The sequence below is a fragment of the Drosophila hydei genome, unplaced genomic scaffold, assembly GCF_003285905.1.
Source record: "Drosophila hydei strain 15085-1641.00,03,60 unplaced genomic scaffold, DhydRS2 tig00000001-arrow-pilon, whole genome shotgun sequence".
Classification (NCBI taxonomy): Eukaryota; Metazoa; Arthropoda; class Insecta; order Diptera; family Drosophilidae; genus Drosophila; species Drosophila hydei.
This window is the reverse complement of record NW_022045643.1, coordinates 2,384,041-2,410,823: the sequence shown is the minus strand read 5'-3', so window position 1 is coordinate 2,410,823 and position 26,783 is coordinate 2,384,041. Positions and strand designations below refer to the sequence as shown.

Genomic DNA, 26,783 nt, shown 5'->3' with positions numbered 1-26,783 from the left:
CCAGAGTGCGGGGCCAATTTATATTTTTCATTTTCCAGCTGAGTTGCTGCGCTCAAGTCGACGTAGACGTCAGCGTTGCCGAAACAAACAAACCGAAACAATAATAAAATAAGCTTGGCCCAGCACCAAGTCGCACTTCGCAGACCAGTTAAAACGTTGCGGCTACGTTACTTTTATTACTCATACGCCACGTAAGGCGGCCCGAAAGTAGACAAAGCTTACGTATTACGCCAGGGCTGGGCTTGGCAGAGCTTTGCAACCTTAAGTCTAAATTCAATTGAATTTAAAAACAACTCAAAATTTATCGTTGATAATTTTGTATGTATTTATAGAATAATTAATGATTTAATTGTTGAAATTGGTTTGTTACACTAAATGTTTGTAATTTCGTATCATAAGTGGTTAAGCCTATTTCAATTTACCTTCTGATTCTTGAGTATTAGCCTCAAATTAAATAATACTAGCGACCTTTTGGCAAAGCGATTATGTATTATTATTAATATTTGCGTGGGGCAGGTGACAAAATAAATGCCTCATTTTGGTTGTCTCTTGTCGCTTGTTTGTTGCCATTGCGTGAGTTTAATTTAAGATATTTGCGCTTTAAACTTTAGCAAACACAAACAAACGCGCAACGAAAAACTGGAAATCGTTTTGTTTAGGCTGTGTTCACAGATCGCTTTCTTTCATGTGGACCGACGGGCATATATTTTTATTTTTTTGTGAGAACTACAGCAGACAGAAATATTGTTTGCTTGCTATATCTTTAATTCCAATTATCTGCCCACACTCACACACATAGAGCCAAAAACTTGCGCCGCTTATGCAAATATTTGCCAGCTATTCTGGTACTAAGCCACGGCGTTAGCTGCTTCCCTTTGCTCGACCTGCCGAAGAAAGACAATAGAGCCAAAGCACCCTTGAGGCCATGCACTCGAAATTCATTCACAAAACGCCAAGGTGTGGCAGCTAATTGAGCAAATTTAATATAAGTACAATAGCTACAATCGACAGGAAAGAAGTCGGCTGCGTTCCTTGACTTCAGCTACTCAGACTGACTCTTTGTCTGCCTGCAGCTCTAGCTCAATCTGTAAAGTTCTTTAAAAGCACTTTCAATCCACTTTGGGTCATATATCTGGCAGTATATATAACCTCGATATGCATATCTCTTTTAGCACTAACGAAACGTGTGAACAATATTTGGGTTTGTGCGATGCGGGAATTACAACTTCTCAGTATTGACTTGTTAAAGTCGTAAAACTAAACAAAAACTGGGTTACGTCGCGTCGTAACCCGCAATTCAAGGTGAACAAAAGGCAAAGTTATCAATTTAGCTTTTAAGGTTTGTACTTATTATGTAAGAGCGATGAATGTGAGTCTAGAAATGATTCATAAGCTGTTTCTACTTCGACGTGCTACACTCAGGAACTTTCATCTTAATTATGTATAAATTTACTTTGCTTGCCCTAAGTCAACTTGTCAATTCGAAGTTGAATAACAAATCATGTTCAACTAATGCCTTAAACAGACAATAGGCACTGTGTTAGCACTTTAAGTTATTCATAGAAATATTTATCATTTACTTTCAACATGTTGTGCAGCATATTGTTTTGCAGAAAAGAAATAATTAATAAGCTTTAAAGCATGCATACCTGGAATTATTTTCACAAAATTAAAAAGTTTCGGCTAAATAAAATTCACCCAACGTCAGCAAAGCCTTTCGCTTGCGAACGTACATCGAGCTGTTGCTGAAGCCCAAAAAATTAATATTCCTCATAAAGCCATTGTTACAAAAATATATTCAAATTTGTAAAAATAAGAGATAGAATTTTTTTCTTTTTAATTTTTACTCATTTGCGGTGAATACTTAAGAAAACAACTAAGAAAACTCAGCTATTAGATACCCTGAGCCTGGGCCAATCTGCGCTTGCAAACATACTGCGTGTCTTTAAGATTTGGAAAGTCTAGCTAGACAGACGTTAGGAATGTGATTTTTCAATTGAAGTTCGATGAAGTTTTCGACTATCTGACATGAAGTCGATCTGCGCATGCAATTGTTGGAACTATGACTAAAATTTCAAATCACAAACTCTTCTAGATTCCATGCTCGATAGACAGACAGTATAACTCTGCTGTTGATATTGTTCATGAATATGTTTATACTACGCCACGCCGTCTTATGCCTTTTCCATCGTTTCTATGTACAATGGGTTCCAGTTACATGAGAAGTTATCTGGCTTTTCCTTGGAGCTTCGGTGCTTCCGTCAGGTACAATTCGTAAATTTATTCGTTGCATACTTTTAGGCGGCGCTGAAAAAGATAAATATTTTGCTGGCTTCGCTGGGGCGGAAAAGAAATGGTAAATGAGAAATATAAAAGAAATATGGGTATTGATTTTTCTTACATTTTATTTAATTTCATCATTTCACTTTAGACATAACAATTCATTTCTCCGTTTCAAGCATTATTAGAATAGAAATTAAATAAACTATCAACTAAAATCTAAAGAAGGCGAACAAAATACAAATTAATACATAGATATATATAAAAAAATGCATAATAAACAACATGTCACAAACAATTTCTGAATTTCCATCGTTTTTCACAATTTTTTCTAGTTTCCTTCTATTTTCGCCACTGCCACATATCAAGATGTAAAAGCGGTAAGCAAATAAGAAAAAGATTTAGCCGAGGCTGATAGCTGACAGGAAGCTTAGAGTGCATTTCGATTACAACAAAAGCAAAAAAATTAATTTCTTTAAGCAAAATAAACGAACACATTCAATGGGCACTTGATTCCTTCTCATTTTTCTATTCTTTTTTTTTGTTTTCTTATATTTTTTGTTGAACCTTTGCTGGCTGAGAGTATTACCTCGTTAATAAAAACACTTAGACTAAGCTGGTTAACTGGCAAATTAGGATTAGTTGAGGTGCTGCGGATTGAGGGAGTAGTAGTGCAGGGGTTGCAGGCGGTGCTGGGAGCGGGAGCTGGGATAATTTTAGGGTAGTTTCGTAGACGTCCAGGCGTCAATTGTATTGTGTCTAGTTCGTTGCCGACTCTGCCACGGGCTCCACCTTGGTTATAGTAGCAGTTGCTATGCTCTTCTCAGCTGCAGCAACGGGTGCCTCAACCTTGACTTCTACTGGTGTGGTTGCTTCTGCAACTGGGGCCTCAACCTTCACTTCTACGGGTGTGGAAGCTTCGGCAATTGGTGCCTCAACCTTGACTTCAGCTGGTGTGGAAGCTTCAGCAACGGGTGCCTTAACCTTGACTTCGACATCCGAGGAAGCCTCGGCAACTGGTGCCTCAACCTTTGCTTCCACAGGTGTGGCAGCAGCGGCAACGGGTGCCTCAGCCTTAACTTCGACAGGCGAGGAAGCTTCAGCAATAGGTTCCACTGCCTTGGCAGGCTCCTCAACAGTTGCTGTCACCTCGGGCGCATCTGCAGCATTAGTCTCGCGTTTCTTGTGATATTTATCCAGATTCTGGGTGCAGGAGCATGGACACATGCACTGATCCTTCGGTCCGGCGCCCGAGAAAATTGAGTGCACACTGAAGCTGTTCGGTATCGTGGCTGGCTGGACACCCAGTGGGAAGGGATCAACAGTTTGATATTTGCTTGGTGTGCGAATGGCATTATCATCACAATTGGCGTAATACTCCTGTGGCAGTATGACCACGGGCATGAAGGCGATCACAGCACCCTTTGGAATCTTGTCGGGTGGATAGAAGGCCGGCAGGCCAGGTGCCTGTGGCACGACGGGCAGTTGGGTTAGTGACATGGCGTTCATTATGCTGCCGAAATTCGGGTTTCCATTGAAGCCGGTGAATTGTTTGTTAAAGTCGACCGAGGCCGGGTTCGAGTTGGGATAGGATGAGGAGGAGGTATAGGTTGGTTTTGAAGAGTGCGGCTTATCGGCATTACAAACGCAGGTTTCGCTGCTTGGTGGATACGACGGCACATGGAATGGTGGAGAGGGATGTGGAGTTACATTCTTGTTGACGATTGGCGTCGTCTTCGGTTCATTGTAAATGGGTGGTCGGGCAGTTGGTCTGTTTGTCGGTGCTGGCTCAAATGGCCTGGGTGTCGATGGCTTGTATGCCGGTACACTGATCGTGGGTCGTATTGGTTCGATCGGTACAATTGGCTTTGGATTGTAAGTGTTGACAAAGTGTGGCGGTTGTGTTGGGATTGGTTTGTATGGTGTGGGTGCTGGTGTAGGTGCGGGTGTCTTAGGTTTAATTATATTACCCGTTGGTACTTTTGTAATGCCTTTTACTGGTCTTTCCGTATTAATAGTGATAGCCGGGACCTTTGGCTGTGTCGTGGGAATCGTTTTGATTGGTAGTTGTGGTGTGGGATTCGCAGGAACGTGGATAGGAACGGTTTTTGGGGAAGAAGGAGGAATATAGGTTAGTGGTACTTTAGTGGTTGGCACTTTCTTAATCACAAAATTATCGTTATGTTCGTAATTTGGCTTGAAAGTTGGCTTAGGAGTCGGCTGAATGACTTGTGCGTAGGATGGTGGTTGTGGTACGATTTTACCCTTGTTAACTGGCGGCAGGTAGCCCTCGGGGTCCTTGTTCGAGTATCTGGGATCATCTGGCTTGTATGGTGGACGTGGGCCTTTAAAAGTGAAGCACATTACCCAAAATTCATATGCAAATTAACCATTAAGCTACAAACCGGGTGGTCCGGGAGGTCCTGGTGGGCCCGGACGTGTGGGTCCAGGTGGTCCGGGTGGTCCGGTTGGGCCTGTCGAAATTAAGTGTGCAATTATAGACAATGAAGGTAAACTAAGCAATTATTTGCTGCTTACCGAATGGTCCCTTAGGTCCTGGACGATCGGGTCCGTTAGGTCCGGGTGGTCCTATAAAAATTTCCATTGCATTTATACCATAGCCCAAACGAGTCAAATCACCAAAGTGTTGTGTGGTAAACTTATGTTATCTTAAATTATTGAAACCATTCCACATACCTGGTGGTCCGGGTGGGCCGGGTGGTCCCTTGGGTCCCTTTGGTCCTATAATTGATAAGTCAAATGGCAATGAGATTTGATCTGATTATTTAACATATGATTTCAACTGACCGCCTGGTCCGCCTGGTCCGCCGGGTCCGTTTGGTCCGCCAGGACCGTTGGGACCGAATCCTCCGGTACCGCCGCCATCGCCATTGCCGCCGAAGCCGCCCTCAGGTCCTACTACGTGCACATATGGTGGAGCTGGTGGACCAGTGGGGCCTTCAACATGCACATATTTACCAGAATCATCATGATAGTATTTTCCTTCGTTAACACCTGAATCGAATCAATTACGTGAATAAACAAGACCCCAACGATTTCAAACACTGCTGTAACTTACCCCTATAACCTCCGCTATTAGCATTATATTTACCGGCTCCTATTGGGAAAAGAGGGTAATGTGATGCAAAGCATACGATTATTAAACTTGTAAGGATAAGAGCGAACGATTTACGACGTATAAAGTGTAAATTAGCTAAGGACTAACTACAATAGAGTGCATACAGTACGTTATAGTACTACGGGTATGTACGACTAGGTACTACTAGGTACAAGGTACGAGGTACATTTAGATTGACCTAAACAGCTTACGACTACGGGGTGTGCTAAGATACCAACACCAAATAACTCAGAAAACATGCAAACGACATGCGTTAGGTCGTTTTACAATAAACGGTTAAACTAAGTTTCAGAAAAAAAACAAAAACAAATACAAAACACCAAAACCCAAACAAAAAATTAGTTGTAAACCTTTAACCGTTAGTAACATTGCTCAAGCGGCATGTATGTGGGCGTGGGAGTTTGCTGTGTAGGTAAATATGTGTACAAATGTGCCAAGGCTTCCAAAAAGGTGGGCGTGTGCTGTGTGTGTGTGCGTGTGTGCTTCATTCTTGTGCATGAAAGCATGAATGAGAAATTATGGTTAAGTGTGGTTGATTCGGTGCGGGATTTCTCAGCCAAATGCGGAACTGAGAACAAATCAGAAAACGGTGATAAATTGAAAAATATATAAATAATAATTGAATGTGCTTTCGATCAAAAACGGTTGGCATCTTTGATATAAAAAGCAAATGAAACAGATAGTGACAGTACAGAGAGACAGATAGAGAAAGAAAGATAAAGTTATAGGGAGAGAGAGAGAGAGGGATAAGAGAGATATTGAGATTTATTGCTTGATTGTGCGCTCTTAGCAAAAGTGCTCTAATAACAGTAAAAATAACTATGGGGTGCCCTAAAGTTGCCCTGCTGTGTGTGTATGTGTGTGGGTGTGTGTATTTGTGCCTGAATAATATATTTTGAGAGTTGTGTTTTTGAAATAGGAACAAGAGGTGGCTTTAAAAATATATTGGTTTCAAGTTTCTTGGCTGAAAATAAACAAGACTGCTTAAAATAAAACATAATTAATTGTACATTAGCGTAATAGAGGCATATATCATATATGTATATATATAATATATAATATAGTTTAAGTGGAACTTAGAGCTAGGCCAGCAGAGCAGAGGGACAATTTGAACAGGCCGTTTTGCGATTGGGGGCAGTATCATTTCGACTTATCTGCAAAGCTTAATCAATTACTTAGGTGCTATGTCCCCGCCCGGTAGCCGCTCAGCGGCCTGTTCAAAGTTTGTTTTCGATCTGTGCGGCGGTGCAGTTACAAATCGCAATTGATCTAACCTGATGTGTATTTGATTGCCTCAGGAAAACCGGTATTTGTGTGTCCATTGTAGGCGCCACTGTTGTCGGGCTTGTTGCCGCTATAGTCACCATTACCGCCGCCCGGACGGCCACCAGTGCCGGTTCCGATATTGACACCGGCGCCTGGGCGATAGGCATCACCGCCACCTTGATGGTAGGCATCACCGCCACCGATTTTGCCACCACTGCCGGGACGGATCCTATCGCCACCGCCCAGAGGTCCGGGACCGGTGGCATCACCGCCACCAACACCGCCACCGTTGCCGGGACGGTAAGTGCCAGCACCATCTGGACCGGAACCACTGCCGGTCTGGTAAGCATTACCGCCACCGGGTCCGATGCCAGTGCCAGGACTGTATTTGCCACCATCGCCGTTACCGGAGCCACTGCCGGGGGAATATCTGTAACCACCACCGGTGCCGGTACCGCCACCTGGGCCGTAGGCATCTCCACCGCCAATATTGTTGCCAGCACCGGTGCCAGTGCGATCGCCATCCCTATATACCGGCTTTCCTGAGGCTCCCGGTCCCACGCCGACTGGTCCCGGTGGTCCGGGGGGTCCGGGTGGTCCGAAAGGTCCAGGTGGCCCGTTGGGGCCATGTGGGCCAGGAGGGCCAACAGGACCTTTGGGTCCATTAGGTCCGTTCGGTCCAAATCCTCCATTAGGTCCGAAACCTCCACTGGGACCGTTCGGTCCTCCATTAGGTCCGAAACCTCCACTGGGACCGTTCGGTCCTCCATTCGGACCGAAACCTCCGTTCGGTCCAGTTGGCCCTCCATTGGGGCCGAACCCGCCCTGGCCGCCTTGGGCGCCCACGATATGATTGTAGGGCCTATTATCTGGTGTGTACTTTCCATCTGAAACACAAAGATTTGAATCCGACCCAACTCTGCGTGATGCCAGTCAAAAGCTCACTGTCGCCTGGATTTCCGGGTCTGAGGGCTGCCACCGAATGGGAGGACGGAGCCTGAACGCCAGGTCCATCGTAAGTGTGTTCTCCACCTGTATTGAACAGGCCCTTCGGTCCCTGACTGTGAATGGGCAAACTCTTCTCCGCCGTGCCCCTCAGTGGTACGCTGATTGAGGAGCCGGCTGAGGAGCCGGCATTTTGTTTGTTCTAGAAAGACGAACGCTCATAAGTAGCTGTGCGCATAGTCCCTTTGCTCCATCTTACATCATCCACTATGAAATAGGGTATGTCATGGACGGCACCGCCCTCAAATTTGCCGCAGCCAATTGGAAAGTAGAGTTCGTGCCACTGGAGCAGAATGCCAGGCTTGGACGGACCACCGTTCGTCTCATTGTACAGACCGGGCGGGAAGGTCTCCACTGGCTTCTCTGGCTCCACCGTGCGATAGCCATGCACATCTGCCACATAATGTGTGGCGCGCAACAGATGATAGGGATCGATCAGACCGTAACAGCCATAAGTAACGCCGTCAGGGCCTCGTGTCTCATGATGGAAGTTTCCAGTCTTACCGACATCATAGCCATATCGATAGGCGTCTTTAGTATGTCGTTACGGTATTTCATTGTTGTGGTTGATAAGGTGCGATTGTTTTTTGTTTTTTTGTTTTTGTATTTTTGGTTTTTTGGAGTGGGGTTTTTTGGTTGAAAGATAATGTTTTTAGAGTATAACGTTTTTGGTGTGATTGAGAGAGTTTGAGATTTGCTGAAAATTGTGCTGTGAAGTTGGTTGTAGAAGTTTACGCACCTACTCTAAAACTGCCTAACATCAATTTAAAGCCTGCTTTCGGGCGCTGAAACTGCAAGAGTTGAGAATATGCCTACATAACGTACATATGAAGTTGAAGAGAATAGATAGAGAGAGAGAGAGAGAGAGAAAATGTTTTTTGTGTTGTTTCGTTTGTGTGTTGTTTGTTGTCATTGTAATTAGCGGGATATAATTGTTTAATTTTGGGTCGGTTTGAATTTTGGATAATGCCAAAGAAAGAGAGAGAGAGAGAGAGAGAGGGAGAGGGAGTATGTGTATGCGAAGCATTTTTTCTGCATTTTATGTATAACTTTTTTCCACTAAGATCAAAATAAATACATAAAAATAAATATATATAGAAGAGAGATAGAGAGATAGAAAGTGATTGTGTATATTTGTGTGTAAGAAAGAGAGAGAGAGAGAGAGAAAGAAAGAGTGAGAGAGATAGATTGAAGATAGAGCGATTTGTTGTTGATTTTTGAGCATATTTACAATTTGACTACGATTTCTACGGTGAGTTTAGTAAAGCTGAGCTACAAGGGTAAAAAATATAAATTAAGAGAAAGAGGAAAAAAACAACTACATAGATAGCGGTTTCTTTGTTGTTGTTGATTGTTTGTTGTTGTTGTTTCGTTTGGTTTTTTTTTTTCATTTTGTTTGTTTTGTTTTATTTCGAGGTATTAATGTGTAAGTTTTGATCAAACTGCCGGAGTTGTTGGTTGGGTGGGGGACGGGGCAACAAAACGATTACTTAAAGTTACTCAATAATACAAAAAAAATACGATAATAATAGTAATAATACGTTTTTGGGCAACTACTTAGTCAAACAAACAAATTACAAATACAAATTGAGCTACTTGGTAAATACGATTAACGAGTTACAGGGCGAAACGATGTACACAAAAAACTAAGAAACTGCATGGAATGGAATTTGGCAAATAGATTTAGTCGTTATGATATAGGATATATATATATATATATATATTCGAGTATATATATAGATACGATACGATGATACAAATTGTTCAAACTAATATATTACAATTTCGATGTGTGGGAAAGAAAATTTTGGTTTATAGTTTCAGATTGAATTAGGTTTCTCAATGTGATTAAGCGTGGATGTGTGATACAAATTGTAAAACGTGATTACTTACTTGTGTCAAAGTTAGAGGAGTAATATTGTTGATTCGTTGTCTTTTGATCATTGATATCGACGATCAATCGTCGATTCTCTGCATCGAACTTGGCAGAGTAAACGCATTGCAACAAAATGCAAGCGACGACCTGTCAACAAAAATAAAAAAAAAAAACAGATGTTATATAACTATTTGAGAGATATATGTCTTAGAGATGAGAAAGGAAAAGAAACCCCAGGTGAGCAGCTGTCAAATGGTTTAGTAAGATAAATGTTGACGCCTTATTGTCATTACAAACTCATTCGAGACGCGCCCACAACTTTTGCTTTTAGCATAGAGACTTGTCTTCGTTTCTTATTTTGGATATTGACTTAATTTACATAGACCAGAGGCAGCGAGCGAGATGAGTCAATAAATAGCTGATGCCTCATTCAAGGCAGCCAGTCTGAGGTATTGAGTCTTGCTGTCGTCTGTATTTGTATGTTTGTATGCAAATCAGACACCTTTAAGATCCGGTTCGATACGTTTAGTTTGCAAAATTAAAGCAACCAAAATAATGTCATATAGGCAGGTAAAATGTCAAAGGCATATACATACATATATATCTATATATATATTGGCATGAGTATTTAAATCGCTGTCAAAATTCTTGTTTTCAGTCGAGTTTTTTTCGAGTCTGTCAGGCGTCAGAAGTTGATGACAATCTGTTTGTCGAACTGGATTTGCGGTTTACTTTTATTTAGCTGCACCTTCCAAGTCAATTTCGTGCGCATTTGTCGCAGCAAATTGCTTTACGCTGCACACAAAGCACGTAGATACATTTGTATCTCTATTGGCTATTTGCGCATCCGTAAGCTATGCGTACTCGATGAGAAATGTCAGCGCCAACAGAAACCAGTTGAGTTTAATGGCTACACTGACAGCAATGGTCAATTAGCTTAGTTCGTATGACAGCCAAATAAATACAAAGTGAATTGCTTTTAATTTCTATTAGCTAAATATCAGAGAGCGAGAGAGGCTACTGTCTGGCCAGAGTTGGCCAGACTTTACCCAAAAACCCGAATTGAACATCTTATCTCAGTATCTTTATTAATACAGCGGAATTTACATATTTATAAACACGCAGCATATAACTTATCTACAGTTCCGGCAATGCTCAAATAAAAACTTCCTTACAAAGAAACCAGTTCCATGCTATTTAAGTATCGAGCCAATCTACTATCTACTAATATAGTAGAATGCGTTAAGCAATAATTCTCAAATATATGTCTCTCTCGATGGGGACAACACTTTCGAGGCTAGCTCATAGTTATAAACAATTTGGCAGTGACCCTCAAACTAAGCTATATAATTTATTAGTTTTTACAATTTGCTATTTAGTTTTGTATTTTATATTTCTTATTTTTTTATTTTCATGATGAATTTATTGGGTAATTTATTTATTTATATTTTTTTTTACTATTTTCCATTGTCTTTAACTGAAATTGGTTTCTTTCATTCGACAGTATTTGGGCGCGTCGCATAAACCTGGGCGCGTTAGGGTTAAGGCTAATACAGAAAAAAATATAAAAAGAAACAACATTTTGGTAACGCCTTGCCAGATGCAACGCCAATTGCTAGTAAAGTGTAACTAATATATTTTAAATTATTTATGTATAAATTGTGGCCCATTAATAATGCTCAATGGCGCTTAATTTCCAGCCTTAAGACCCTATGCATAAGCAAATTGATGCCAACGAGCCAAAGAGGTAATCAAATTTGAAATGCGATAAGGTCAATCACTTTTAAATATATAGCCAATCGATTATATCATATATATCAATATCAACAAGCCCGAATCAACAAAATGCTAAACAAACGAAACCATTCGAAGGAGGCTAAAGACTTGAGCACTTTGTTCGGTAGCTCTGGCGGCCCTCAAAGACGTCTGCATTGGCATATCATTAATGCAAATTTTTATCTTAATGGCCGATGAGGCTAGAAATCAAACGGCTAAGCTATACATGAGCCTAAGCTAGTCGACTGTTGCAAAAATTCTTCTATAATCAATTCATAATTCATGAAATTGATGCTGATGGCATCAAGGTGTTGGCTACCTGTTCGCCTGCTCCAAAATCGCCACAAATCAATAGATTGTGTATATAATCAAGCTAAAATCATTTTTCATCCATTGTATGCTTATTTGTTTTTTTTTTTCAAATTATTTTTTATTCATGTATTGCAGATGCTGACACGGGAGGTCGACGTGTCACCCACATATCAACTGCGGCAACTTTAACGGTTTTTGTTTTTACTTTTTGCCCACAATTTGTTTGCTGTGGCAGCAGCAACAAATGTTGCTCTGCTTCTTCTTATTGCACACACATGAATCATTTACAGAAATGACCTTCAAACCAACTGAAATTATTAATGTGTGCTAGCCCCAAAGTTTGGCAGCACAGCATAAAAATATGTGAAACGAGGGCATAATAATAATGCTCGTCAAATATATAATGTATCTGCAGGATCTGCGGACGCAAGTTATAAATAAATAAATTAGACAACTTCCCATAAATAAACTAAAAAGTTGGAAGTTATGAGCAGAAGTTGATTGATGTAACTAAATAATGAAAGTGGCTCTGAAATTTGGCCAATTTGAAAGTGGTTTTTGTTTGCGCCTTTTAAAGTATTTTGGAAGGGAAAATGTTTGCCAATCGTATTAATTACAAAGTTGATCAGAAATTGCATCGCTCTGAAAATGAATTGAAGCTGCGGGATATTAAGGCAAAACCTCAATTAACTTTAACCAATAAATATCTCAATTAATTGGCTGGCCACGCCCACATAGTTGACCACCCACGTGGCCAATTATGTAAGCTTTGAGCCATGTCAGTGGTAGGATTGAATCACATTCATTTGTTATGCATAATTAGTGATTGTGGTTTTTCAGGCAGCTCAGCTCAGCACATGTGGCATGCCCCAAATTTCGAACTGGCTCACATCGAATTCATGCATGACGCAAGCCGTCAAATCGCACTTCAAGTAAATTCAATTCTAAAAACAATTTAGTTGACTGCGCCTGGCATGTGGGCCAGTTGGCAGTGGCAAAAAGACGAGGAGGCAAGACTCTGTAAGGCGCGAATTGGCGGCATTTAAAAGTGCATTTTGTTGCAGTGCGTGCAACATCAACAAGTTCTGCTGCTCGTATATCATTCAAGCCAATCCACAACGTCAAGCGTTATGAACGTATGGCTATGACCCAAAAGTTCTGCCAGCCTTGCCTCGCTCTGGCGCGGTCTCAAAAGCCAATACAATGTGCCATGAATCTTGCATAGTTTTGCATAAGTTGTCAGTGGCTTTATGTGTAGAGAGAGACAGCTGGGCGGTCCAACAGAGGCAGCCGCCATATAGACAATATATTAATCGAGTTGTTCGCACGCATAGTTTGTTAACATGCCGAGCTACAACACGAACATCATCAGCAACTTCAGCAACATCGACATCAGCATCATCAGCATCATCATGATTAGCATAATTATGACCATCTTCCACACTATCCCCAATCATTGTGGCCCGTTATAGTCAAACAGGTTTCGCTTTCAATCTGGCAGCATCTTAGCGCTGCTCTGCTGTTTGCCCTTTTAACGTCAACGAAATCTTTTCATATACATATATACCAATTTATATATACAAGATAGTTTTTTTTGTGCATCTTATGGACTTACACTTCAAGGTCAATTGGCATCGCATCTGGTAACTGGTGCTGAACAAAACTGCGCGCAAAAGCCAACGACAATAAGTGCCAAGCGAAATATATATAATGCTTTTCAGCTTTTATCATAAGATGCAACTGCTTTGGGCTGTGTCTGGCCTTAATCGATGACAACATACAACACACAACACAACAAAGACAACACAGCGAATGCATTTTATTGAAATTGTTCAGCTGCAGTTCATAAATTTTGATTGCGCTTATGATGAAATTTTGAAATTTTAATATAAATATATTGTGAAATGTAAAAGTCCCTGAATTAAGCTTAAGATTTATGCATCAATATATATATATGTATATCCATATATATATATATATATATCTGTGCGTGTGCCCAGTACCATTTAGAGTTACCAAAATTGAAGCAACCCAGCAACAAGTCAAACAAATGTGTAGAAGCTCTGCCCTGACATAGTAATTCAATAAGAATAACCAAACGAGTCTTACCCGCTCTGGACGATGGCCTTTTTGGGTTTTTCCATTTGATCCAGACACTGATTTAATTAGCGCAGAATTTGTTTGTCAAATACAGATTTGGATACCAAAGAATAGCGCTAATAAGTTCATTGATATCATCTACTGCCAAATGGAGCGACAAGTGCAGATGTATCTAGCATCCGAAGAGAGTTAATTAATTGTTGCATTTTAAACAAATGCTATTCAGACAACTAATTAAAACAAGCCAAACCAGCTGACATCATTTGTTTGCCAACAATTTATTTTAAGACCTACGCAAATACAGGTATTAAATATATAAATATATATATACTAATAAAATGATATGGATTGTATTGGGCAAAAGCCTTTTACTTTCTTTTTGGCGACTTTTGACATTTCCAAGACAACATCTCCACTTACATTTATCAAATGTATTTGACGCATAACGTTTTCGTTTTTATTCAAACGAGAAAAGCTCAAAAGTTGCGAAACTTCGTTCTTCGCTTTTGCTTTGAATATTTGCATTTTGTTTTGCTTAGCTTTGCTTTTTTAATTTTGGTTTTGTAGTTTTTAAATCGCTGACGAAGATCAAATTATCTAATTTGCATTTCTCGATTTTATATTATGGACAAATATTAGATATAAAACTTGCCTTTTATACAAAACTTCGGCTCTTGATCAGCTTAAAGCAACCAAGTTCATGCAAAGAAATGTGGGGCCATAAAAAGTGAATGTGAATTAAGAATCTATTGATACTAAGAGCTAGCAAATACCTATGAGGTCATCGAATGGTTGAAAGCGAAATGTATTCTTATGTCACGAACAGAGTTCAACGAGCGCGCAGTTAAACGTTAAGGAACTAAAGAGCTAAGAAAATATACTTGAAAACCAGCTACACATATATATAGTTATATGAGACACTTTACAACTCTGTGAACAACTGTAAAAAGCAATCAACAGTTTGGCACTTGGTTTGTGGACCCAAATAGAGCCCATAAAACTAGTTCCCGCCCAGCTGGCTATTTGGCATGCTAAACAGTTGGCTAGGCCGTCGACATTTGTGTGTCACACGGAATTCCAGACTTAGCCACAGACAGAGATATAGATACCCATTTGCTGCAAAATCAGTGCAGGAATGATGCTATACAAGCCGACAATTATCTAAATGCGAAATCTTTAAGTGCAGCACACAAAAGAAATGCTCAACTTCTTAAAATTCCAGCGTCAACCTCGGTCAGAGGAAATAAAAGTGAGAAAAAGTGGAAGGGCAACAACGAAGCACAGATGCTCTTAGAAAACACATTAAGTAGATAATCATGCAATCTGCATTAAATTACAAACTTCCTACAGCATAATCAACTGTCTTGAGCAAACACCAAACTTTTTGGCTAAGTAATTACTATATTGGCGGAGAGTGTATAAGTCTGGCAGCATTTGGGTCAAGTTAGTGCCGCGACCATAGCAGAAGCAAATTGGCCGCGTACGTGTCTGCCAGCACTTGGCTAAAGTGCGCCCAGAGAGCCCACAGCAATTGGTTTAGCAGCTCGTTGATGACGAACAGAGAAATCTTGATAAAAATAAATTTTGTAGGTGTAACCCCACAGAGACAGAGCGGCGGGTCAAGAAACTGTGGCACGTGCACCTCAAGCTGTTGCCACTTGTCAGGTGAGAAACACAAAAAAACAGATATGAACCCAAAATATTTGTCACCTGCACGTCTAGGCAAAAGGTGTATCACAGGCACCTTCAAAGTGTCATTATCACACCTTTTTGCAGGTATTATGCTGGCTACCTGTCATAAATTGTTTGCCTGTGCCGTATTAGATACTGCGATGCTTTTGAATTGCCCGCAGCGTGCCCGGACAGTGCGTGCTCAATCGTGCTCTGTTCGTGTCACGCATCGACTTGCCTTCATTAATTCAAGCCGAGCGATGCTCCAAGCCAAATTCTTTGCTTGCAATTATTTCAATTAGCATGCGCTGGTGAAATAAGTTAAGTTCAGAATTTTAGCACAGTTTCTAATGAAGCAGCGTAGTGTCCTTGAAATAATCGTGTTGTGTTAAGAATTTAAACTAATACTTTAAAAAATTGGGTTCACTGGAATTATTGAACATTGTTGCGGAATTTGAGCCCCTTAAACTTGGCCCAAAGGCCAAGCACATATATATGTCAGCCATCCAGTTGCTATTGTTGCTAGAGGCTTGGAGTTCGGAATATGTTTCCGTATATAGCCACGCCTCATACAACTGTTAATTTAATATAGATACGCCTATTAGGGGCGTGTAGTTTTTATAGTTTTACAGCCAGAACATTTATTCTTATTACTACTCTTTTATTATGTGGGGAGTGGCATATGGACATACGATATCTTTTATAAGCTTAGAGCTAGAATCCACTACTTTTGCTAACGAAAAACTGTTCTTTTGCTCTGCAGATAGATCTTCAATTATATGATTCCCCAAGCTAGGAGTGGCTCATTAAGAAAGATTCCTTGAAGATGTTATCTACTCTTAGCCGCTCGAGCAGCAATGAATCAGTCAAGCAGCTACTCAATCAGGACAATCAACTCATATATATAGACAAAATGCAACCTTGTGAACCTTCAACAATACAATTTGCTTATTTGCATAAAAATCAATAACAAAGAGAACACGTAAATAATTCAATTTTAAACAAATACCAAATAAATACAACAATTTTAACTAATTTAATGTCTTAAAAAAAAAACATTTAATGCGCTTTTGTTCAATATACAAATAAATTTCGCTGCGATTTGTATTTTTCCCCCCTTTTTTGCAGTCAGTTCGCATTTTTGTCAGCTGACGCAAAGCATTAAAAAAGGAACAGTAAAAATTGAAATAACTGAATAATTAATACTTAGTAGCTGACAAAATTATACTAAATACCCCCGCTTGTATGCTTGTTTATATGTATATTCGAAAAACTAGGCGAGACTCTGAAGCAAACAAGTCGCAAAATAGCCACCGATTGCCGGTTCGTTCGCATTTTGTTTGCACTAGGCTTAAAAATGCCGGTTATTAACGCATACAGTGTTGAGTTTAGTTAACACCTGGAATACTTACTATTCATAAATAAAAAACTAAATAGTTACAACTTGACCCGGACTTGACCGACAAATAGAAGAAGACAAGCTGGCCTAACAACGGAGGCTGCGCATAAAGATTCGCAATGAAATATTCGGATTTGTACAGACTTCAACCTTGGCTTTCATGCATTTCTTGGTAAATACGCCCTGAACTCATATTTCAATTGTTTATTTGCATTTCTCATCTACCGGTATTTCTTTTCGACATCTACTTATTTTGTTTTCCTTACGATTTGTTAGCTAAGCGCTAAGTGTTACTGCGTACAGGCGGGGAATTCAAATTGTGGCCATGACTCAAGACGGCAGCTGATGTTTTTGATTATCGTATTACGACCGTAATAGCATGATAATAATAATTACTTCATCTGATGGCTGAGCAATCGATACTTATCGATGCTATTAAAGATTATGGTTTTCTGATAGAGATGGAGATTCCTTAGCTTAAGTTCTAATACAGACTTAGAATTAAATGTTTTTGTTTCTGTCTTTAATCTTAACTCACCATGCACAAAGCTGCACGCGCCATTTTGCAACGAACGTAATTTAAATTGACACAAGAAACGCCAGTAATTATTTTATTTATTTGCTATTTTAACAAATTTTTGCAATTATCCAAATTCCAATCTTGGGATATGTAAAGAAAATTAAGAAAAAGTTTTTAATATATATATTTGGATTATTATTTGCACACATTGGTTGTTGGAACACGAATAGAGAATTTTGCTTTTATTGTTGTCCTTGCGGATCAATACAGTTTATTTAGTTCTTGATTGAATTTTGCGGTTTGGGCTTGCACTGAGTTAGGCGTAGATCAAACACTGTATGCTGTATTTACTTGGGGGGAAGGGAGCCTAACTAGAGCTCATACCGTGGTGACCGATGTGGACGAACTGAAGATGAACGCAGCGCGTCTTTGCCATATAAACAACGCAGCTGAAAATAAAATAAAAAAAAAAAACACTCACACATACGCAGATCAGAAAGAAAAAGACGAAAACCCCATCTGAGAGCAGCTATCCACCAATACAAATGAGAGTTGGGGAGCAGCTCCAGTGACAGTTGAATTGTCAGCGACTTGCCAAAGTGCGTGTCTCAGTGTGTGTGTGTCTCTGTGATTTGCGTAGCTCGAAACAAGTTTTGTTTCGACGAATTTTTGTTAATTTATATGGGCAAGAGTAAGAGATGATGAGCTTAGCTTAGTTGCAGCTGAGCTGCGGTTCGTATGCTCAACAAATTTTGCTACTCTCCGTCTCTCTATATCTCTCTGGTGGAGACTGATACGGACTACCCCTACTTAGACGCCACGACTTGCGTGTTTCAAGAATTCAGCTTCACTTTCAGGTTTTTATTCTTCATTAGGAATATTGAGATTTTTCAAGATTTATTGTGTTTCTTTTTCTCCTCTTTATTTTTTGCGCAAAAGAATTTATATTTATTTTATTTTAAAGTCTTTGTCTTTAATTGAAAATTCGAGTTTTTCCTGTTTGTTTTGACTTAATTTTTAGCATTAATCGAAAACTGATCTATTGGCCATAGATAGTAGCCATATAAGACCGTTGTTGTTGTCTTTTTTTTCTTCGCTTCCAGCCGGTTATCGACCAGGCTCTGCGAGACTATTTGAATATCAAATCAAATGTGTGCAACATCTTAAAAATAGTTAGTTCGTTTTATTGATTAAATTAATGCTTACATAATAGCGCCGCTTTTTTCCTTCTATTTTTGGCAAATGCGATATTTGATTTCCGTGTGTATTAATTGTTTCTGAGCTGTGCGCCATAATTAAAATAAATTACTAGCTGAATTTCAGAATATTTTCTTTGGTACGCATCGTTTTTAATTTGATTAAATGAACTCAGACGGTAGCCAAGCGCTGAGATCATATATGGGAAATTGATTAGCCAAATCTTAATCCATTTGGCTTAATTGAGACACCTCAACTGGTAGTGGCTTGATGGTCGACATGCTTCCGTTTGATAAGCCGCTTAAGAATTTGGAATGTCGTGAGAAGTTGCTGATCTACGGCTGACACTAAGCCTACGTGAACGTGTTGCGTATACGCAATGTTTTCGCTAAAAGGAAATAAATAGCTAATTTCAAGAGAACTAAACGCAGCTGTTGCTCTTGAAAAGTGCAATTGACACAGATTATATAAGCAGCTGCTGTCGTAAACAGGATGAAGTTAAGTTAACGACAATGCTTAAGTCAAGGCAAACCCAACCAGCAGACAAAATATTTATATAAAATCTATAGCTGTGTGTGTATGTGTGTGTGAACAATAAATGAGAAGACGACGAGAAGAAACAACACAAATCGATGCACAGCATGTAGCACATTGTGATCCAGCAGTCTGCACAGGGCTTGAAGACATACTCGTTCACTAAGAAAGAAGGGGTATATCAGCTTTGTGGAATGTGGCTGAAGTGATGCATTCTTAGGCGAGCCAAATTGAATAAAATTATTATATATCATATTTTGTTTCAGCCTTTGATAAAGTGAAGCATTAACTAGTCGGCTGCATTCGATTGCAAAAATGTTATTACTGGAGTAATATCTTTTAGCATCTACCTGTTTATCTATCAATATCACTAAATATAATATTAAAATAAATAAAATAATTATCAATTGAAAATTTAATTTAAGTTAAGTTAAGCCTCTAAAGCTAAAAAAATTTCTAACATTTTTTAAAATTAAAATCCTTTTTGGACCTACACACCTTTAACGTCTGAACCACTTATTATATTTTGCCATTCATATTTTTATCTACAATATATCCACCTACTTTAAGTTTAAAAATAAATATCTTATTGTTTATAAAGCATGGCCCCACATATATTAATATATCGAGCCCATTCAAGCATTTCAAGCTGTGCCTTAAAAATATTGAAAGCAAAGCTGAAAAATTGAGTTTTACGCGAATTTAATGGAAACACTTTGTTTTATTTTGTATTTTTTTTTTAATATTTATATGCTTGCATTTACATATGTAAATGCATTTTTGACAGCATTTCATTGAGAGAAATATATGAGTAAAATTTATGAAGCATAATTTTTGGTAAACCTCATTTAAATGTAATTTTTGACGCTCAGAAATGTCAGCAAATAAAATTTTAAAATTCTCTCATATCTATAATTTAACAAAAATTTGGCAAAATATATTTATTTCCAATATAACATACATATACATATATATTTTAGGTGCCCACGCGTTTGGCTCTTGTTTTAAAAGCAAAAACTTGGAAACGACCTTTGATGAGAACAAAAACTAGCAAATTAAAGCCGAAAAACAAGTTAAATATTTTTTAATTTATGCAATAGCCAACAACATTCGAAATAAGTCTGACAAATATGTATCTTTAGTTTGTATCTTTTAAATACTCAATAGTTTGAAATATTTTATGCGTGCTCCTCGACGAGACGGCTGGTCGACAGGTTTAGTGAATCGCAATTGATGTCTTTAATCGTTCGGCAATTGGCCAACATTTTTGCCAACTGGCCAAATTTAGAAAGCCTGTAAATTGCAATCCCCTTGACGAGTCGGAACAGTTTATTCGCCGCAAAAATATCAAATGTCAATGCCTGCCCCACACTCGAGAAGCTGACTCAAGCGTACGAATGACTTCAAGCCTTTTACCAAATACCCGCAATTTTGTGAGGCCATCAATTAAATATTTAAGGTGACCTGCCTTACATAGTCTCACTCACTCAATTTCTGAGCATGATTCACCATGATTCAGTTTCCTGTCCGCCTTTCTGCTGCTGTTGCACAAGCCGACCTTGATGCAAGCGGCTACATCCAGGCAGCTGGCCCAAAACACATTTTCGTTGCATGCAACGCTCGCAACGGGACGGATGCTTATGTAAGTTTATCGTTGAATACCCGGACAACAGTTGAATGACTTTTTGACTACGTGGCCAGGCTGAACTTGAGGGGTCGTCGCCGCACGCCTGACCTTGGGGCCACAGCCAGAGCTCCAGCAACATTGCAGCCTGTGAAAAATAAATCAACTATGAAATGCCGCTTAAGGTTCTTGGCCTGTAGCAAGTCGTGCGGGTCATTTCCCTCTCATTGCATTTCATATAAGAGAAGAAATGAAGGAAGATGAGCAAGTCGAGGATTAAAGACCCTTACAGAGAAATGCCGTCATGGATGGTACGAGACTTGTTTTATACTAGGTATAGCTTATAAATTTAGATTGATTTGAGAATAACTCATTGTAGTAGCAAGACTACTCCACTATTCAACCAAGTGGCATTCCGAGTCAATACAAAGTTAAGAGTCATATCTATATCAGCTTAGTTCTTGATGCTTACTTAATCAAAACTCCGCTGCGTTACACACCTTGTGCTAAAATTAAAATACCCAAAGAGCATAAGCAAACATTGATTATCAGGAGGCAAACCTTAAATGACAAACGAAGGATTCTGCTAAAATTGTTCAGCTTTTGTGAAAGGCGAATTGGTTTCATTATCGCTTCAGATCTGACAAAAATGAAATGAATTCCGGAGTCGTTTATAATTGAAATCAGAACAGCCCATCAAATGATGTCATAAGAGACTTCTTGTAGTTCATTAAAAAGGCATTAGTCAATTTTGACAAGACTCAAAACCAGAAAAAATTAAAATCTAACTAAAGCCTATGACGTGTGCTCATTACAAAAGGTAAAACAATGACAACAGCTGTTGTTGGGAAATTTTAATAGACCTCACTAGCTACCCCGAACCCTCCCCTACTTCTTTCATCTCTTAACTAAAATGCGTGTCCAATTAAAATTAAAATAATGCTTAAACAAATGACAGAACTGTCAAAATGACAGCCAAGCTATTGGCACACGATATCTTATCAATGATATCACAAGAGAAAACTCGTTTCCAGGCCTCGGGCCACATAACATCATACATAGCTAGACATATACTAAATTCCTAATACGAAACTTAGTTGATGTTTTAGAGAAAAAACACAAAACATGTTTCCTAAAATTATTTTTGTTGTTTTTAACTCTTTTGATGGCTCTTTAGGCGGCTAAAACATGTCAATTTCGGCAGTCGAATAACTGTAAACTATATATTATATAATATATAAATATATAAATCTAAACATATATATATATATAAAATTTCACCTGCCATCAATCAAACATCAATCAGAAGTGATCAGAAGGCTGCAACAACACAATTTTTGAATGCTAATGCGGTTTTATCTGTTTCTTCAGAGACTTCATTATTTTTTTTTTTTCAAAGGTCGTTTTGCTAACTAAAAATTCTAGTACTTCCGTCTAAAATTCAGCTGACTTACGTTCTTATCAAATTTCGCTAATATATTTAGCACATTAAATGAATAATAGTTTAATTTTTAGCTTAATTCTAAAAAAACGAGATTTTCCAATTCGATCCACTACTTGCTATGGAAAAAACTATTGATATAAACACTTAATTACTGAATTGTGGCATGCGATATATGAGAGATTTATTAGCTTAATCAAACAGCAACTAAAGAAGATATAATATACACTAGCTACGAGAGAAGTTCAGCTGAGTGATGAGGTTTGGAATGGCGACAAAGATAAATTGAAACAAATTTGAGATAAGTCATTAATATCTAGGGTTCCGATAGGAACACCTTTTTTGTATGAACCTGGCCATTTAGTAAAAGCAAACGGACAGGCACAAAGGCCAAAATCAACTCGTCTGTTCAGGCTAATCAAAATTTACCTTAATCAGCTCTCCACACCACCTTCTGCCTGTTACACACATGAGAAGAAACACATTATACCCTCAATTCCCATGTTCAATAGGTACAGTGTATACCAAAATCTAAAGACAGAAAGAAGTCTTATAAATATATATTGTTAAAAAAAAAAAACAAAACACTCATAATTCATTCATATGTATACATATTTAATGTTCATGCTTGAATCGTTAACTGAAAGTAATTTACAATTCGTCTCGCATAGCTTTTAAAATGATATTCCTACATTTGCGTTTCATCTGACTTAGTTTGAGCTTCATTCGAGTGGATATTGATAGACATACATATATAAAAAAATTCTTTATATAATACCTGAGTTAGATCACTTTTGACATTTCAGGAAATGCAAACACGGCTGAGTGGAAGAAATAAATAATAAAGCTAAGACCGGTGGCATTGAGGCGTCGAGCAAATAAAAGCAAAGATTAATATCAACTAAAACTGAAACTAAAGCAAAAGTAAAATACAATTTAAATAATATTTTAGCATACAATTCTGGTGGGAGATTGTGATCGATGCGGAGCTCGGTTAACAAATGCTGAATTCATTTTCAAAGATTTTTTGGAGTTGGGCTTTTAAGTTTTTACGATTTGCATGGAAATAATTCAATTAGTTGGGCTTTTAGCCATGTTTATATTGTGTGTTTTTTTATTAACAAATAAAACACAATTATAAAATATGCTCATAAAAATCAACGCTCCAAATCGAGTCAAACAAGTCCACTATTAAAGCAAATGCCTCAGTCAGGACCAGAAAACTTAACCACATTGCTGAATGTGAATGTTAATTGGTCGATTTTTTTTATTAGTCAGCTACTTCTTCCAGACTCGAAAACCCATCATGTGTGTGCATAAATTTGAGACCATTTATATATTCCATTTGGTATATTTGCTATTTCTCTAGTTCCATTCCATCTCAATATGAAGTGTTAATGCCATTTTACTTTCATAACTCAGCAAAATTAGAATAGCGTCTGCTTGTTTTACCTGTACGCAGTCAACCCACCCAAAATCATATTTTTACATAAATTTCATATGAGTTAGAGCTGTCGCCTTTGCTCAGCACTATTTGTATGCCATCATCTCTCGTCTGTCCAGCTTTAAGCATCATGTTTAACATTTCGATGATAATATCGCTCGCTCGCGCAACTCTATATTTTTATCGTTTATCTATGCTAAATATACGTTTAAACCTTTTATTATTATATACATGAAAACAAAGCCTATGAACTGCTGCGCTCAACATGTTTTCTATTTCGGGTACTGTGTGAAGTTCAAGGAACTGTGCGCGCTAGCCGATCATTGAGCTCAGTTTGAGCTAGTTTGAAATCTAGAGTTGGAATAGGCATAAAATCATAGGCAGAAACTTCGTTGGAATGATACATCGCACCATATTTGAATATATGAAAGCTGGCTTAAGAATCTATAGTCCCTCCCATCTATTAACTACTATAAATCGTCGAAACTGTACAATGTTCTTAGTTTGATTTGATAAAACTCTTGTTTTCTTTTTAACTATCTTTATTCTATTCTTTTGCTTTTGTTTTCAACACATAGAGAGTGAATAATATATATATATATATATAGCGAAATTCTGACTATGATATAAACTATATATACATATAATTTCGCTTAAAACATGTTTTAAATGCTAATCACATTGCTGCTGTCTCCTGCAAAAGCTGCTCTATATTAAACAACTTGAGGTAGCTTTTTTAATGCTATGCAAATAAGCAATGATTAGACTATGACTTTCAAGAGCGGCGCATGCATCATTAAATAAGCCAAAGTGCTTAAGTTGGGAGTGCCCAACTAATAGATACTCCATGCTGAGCTGCAATGTGAGTCATTCTAGCTTTGAGCTTTCAAGAGCATTTTTAATAGCATTTTTGCCTTGTTTTGATTGATTGAATCTGAATTGAAATTTAGTAGCCTTCGCATTGCTAGTGCCTTACTTCATATCTACATAACTTTGTCGACTCTTGTCTTGTCAAGCATTTTCTATATATTTCCTCATGCAAGTAGACTTTGCAACTATTCTGTCGAGCACAGCATCCCCTCCTACCCAACACGTACAGAGTATTAAAAGTCACAAACCACAAATGAAGACCTCAGAGCCCAACAAACTAACCAGTATTTGTCCTGTTCAAGCTCAAGGTCAGCGGCCTTAAAGTTGATTTCGATTCATTCTAAAGTCATAAAAGGAAACCACTTAAACGAGATCAAATAAGAAGACAAGTTTATCACTTGCGGCCTCTGGTTTTGTCCATTTTGTGCGAGTGCCATGAAAGCAGTTCTATTTGAATAACACAAAATAACTCGATTAAATTTTAATTATGCCCATTCAAGGCACATTTTAATGTATGCGGCTGATCCAAAAAGCCTTCAGCTCATCCACGCATCCACATTTCAAACGGTCAATCAATATTTATAGTTCGGTTCACATAACTCACGAAAGTTTGCCAGCCACAAACAAAATATTCGAACACTAATGTGTTTATCCACACTTCATTTGCGTAATCGAAAGCGCACTCTCGGTTTCTTAAATACCACAGACTTTTGGTTTCGATGCGTTCGTTCACTTGATACACCAAGAATTGGGGAGAAGGAACAAAGCAACTTGCGGGATTCGAAGAATAAATACTCTAAACGTTTTTATTCTAGATGACTGACAGGAGCTGAAAGTGCCCGATGAGATTGACAAGAAGATTCCAGATGGATTTCAAACTATACTAGAGGAAAAGTAAGGTAAATTTGGGTCAGTCCACTAAATCTATTTAAATTAATATTATAGTAAAGTTAATAAAGTATAATAAAGCTCTCTCTCTATTATATAGATATCTACATGAACATCTGCAACCAAGCTTTCCATATTCCATAGTATAGCCATAATACCCTTCATACTTTCTATTCGAGGAGAACTTTAGGTAATTAATCTCTGTTGTATGCTGAAGAACAGGTAAAAAGCCATTGTTAATGTTCTTCCGATCAAAAATTAATGTTTGTATACCCTAAAGACATTTCAAGAGAAGAACTTAGGGTATTATGTTTCTGTTAAAGTTGATGTAACTAACAGGCGAGGTCGATACCAAAAGTAAATGATTAATTTAAGTCTGATTAGAAATAATAGCGATTTAGCTTTCCCACTCTGTCCATATGTATGAACGCAAAGATCTTTAAACCTATATGAGATAGATCTAAGTTATAGAATTGTATACCTAGCGCTTCAAATTTCAAACGGCATGTCACACCGCTGTCAGAGTAACTCCTAGTCGATCACTCCCTAGGCTAAAGAACTTTTACTTGTTTTTATTATGGGGCTTGTCGTTTAAGTTGGTCGGACTGGCCGTCTGTCTGTGCGTCATTCTATCCTGCTGACAAGTTCTTGATAGCAACAACATTTTATGCAAATGAAAACGAAATTTGTTTCCAAAGCTTGAAAATGCCCAAATTAACAAAGAATTTATTTGTTGTTGTCGTTGTTTTTCGTTTTGGCTCTTGCTTCTTATAAATTTGTATATTTATTTATTTGCATTTGAATAAATACTTTTATTAGTTTGTTTCTTATTATTTTTAGTATTTCAAACACTCGACATCTTCCGCCAAATATCCGTAGTTAATCCAACTGCGAATGCTGAAAATATTTTTAATTATATCTTGTCGTAAATCAAAATGTAATAACTTTAGATTCTATGGCCAATTTAGAATCTGTTCTCGCAACTGTCAGACGTGGACGTAAATTCCGTCGTACGGTTTGCTGAACCCGTCTGTTGACAAGTCGACAAATATATACGTGTACGTACATACTATAGGTTATTATATTCTCACAGTGATTCGATTTGTTCCGTTACTTTTTATTATATTTTGAATTTGTAATCGGCTTTATTTGACTGTACTAACGGCATTTGCGAATCTTTAAGTATCTGTGAGGTCATTTGAAGTACGATTCAGATTCCTATTTGGATTGCCATTATAAATTCGTAAATAAATTTGAGCTTAGCACATTTTTTGTTGGCTCATCAAGGCTAGATTTGTTTTCTGAATAGGCTGCGTAGCGATGAGTCAGTTAGCCCAGCATCCGGTTCGACAAGTGCTAATCAGATCTGTGGCGATTTTGACTTTTTTTAAGCTTTTTAATTTTGAGCAACTCACTTTAAATCCATTCATCAATGCAGATT

General features: G+C 38.3%; 2 protein-coding genes across 4 annotated transcripts; both read right to left on the bottom strand.

Annotated features, from left to right (window-relative positions):
- Positions 1–2,622: 2,622 nt before the first annotated feature.
- LOC111593083 (collagen alpha-5(IV) chain-like) lies at positions 2,623–17,482 on the bottom strand. 3 transcript variants are annotated; one of them, XM_023305673.2, is made up of 8 exons: positions 17,363–17,482; positions 9,584–9,713; positions 5,360–5,398; positions 5,089–5,295; positions 4,978–5,022; positions 4,819–4,869; positions 4,686–4,754; positions 2,623–4,625 (listed from the first exon to the last, which is right to left on the bottom strand). In XM_023305673.2, the coding sequence occupies exons 1-8, from the start codon at positions 17,384–17,386 to the stop codon at positions 3,040–3,042; spliced, it is 2,151 nt and encodes a 716-aa protein (XP_023161441.2). In that variant the 5' UTR covers positions 17,387–17,482; the 3' UTR covers positions 2,623–3,039. The 3 variants fall into 3 exon arrangements, with proteins under 3 accessions (XP_023161441.2, XP_023161442.2, XP_023161445.1); XM_023305674.2 differs by lacking the exons at positions 5,360–5,398; positions 9,584–9,713; positions 17,363–17,482 and having other exon boundaries at positions 2,623–4,317; positions 4,545–4,625; positions 5,089–5,254; XM_023305677.2 differs by lacking the exons at positions 2,623–4,625; positions 4,686–4,754; positions 4,819–4,869; ... (1 more) ...; positions 5,089–5,295; positions 5,360–5,398 and having other exon boundaries at positions 9,576–9,713.
- LOC111593098 (collagen alpha-2(I) chain-like) lies at positions 6,689–8,234 on the bottom strand (the record flags this gene model as incomplete). Its single annotated transcript, XM_023305696.2, has 3 exons — positions 6,689–7,572; positions 7,631–7,832; positions 7,890–8,234. Coding segments are annotated over 3 exons (1,431 nt in total), but the record flags the coding sequence as incomplete, so codon positions are not given.
- Positions 17,483–26,783: the final 9,301 nt, after the last annotated feature.

Bases quoted from the DNA above. Each gene is read 5' to 3' on its own strand.
- LOC111593083 (XM_023305673.2), bottom strand. From the start codon at position 17,386: ATGGCGCGTGCAGCTTTGTGCATG. The intron at 5,296-5,359 runs GTAAGTTACAGC...GATTCGATTCAG, and splicing joins TAATAGCGGAGGTTATAGGG to GTGTTAACGAAGGAAAATAC. The intron at 4,870-4,977 runs GTATGTGGAATG...AAATTTTTATAG, and splicing joins CGGCCCACCCGGACCACCAG to GACCACCCGGACCTAACGGA.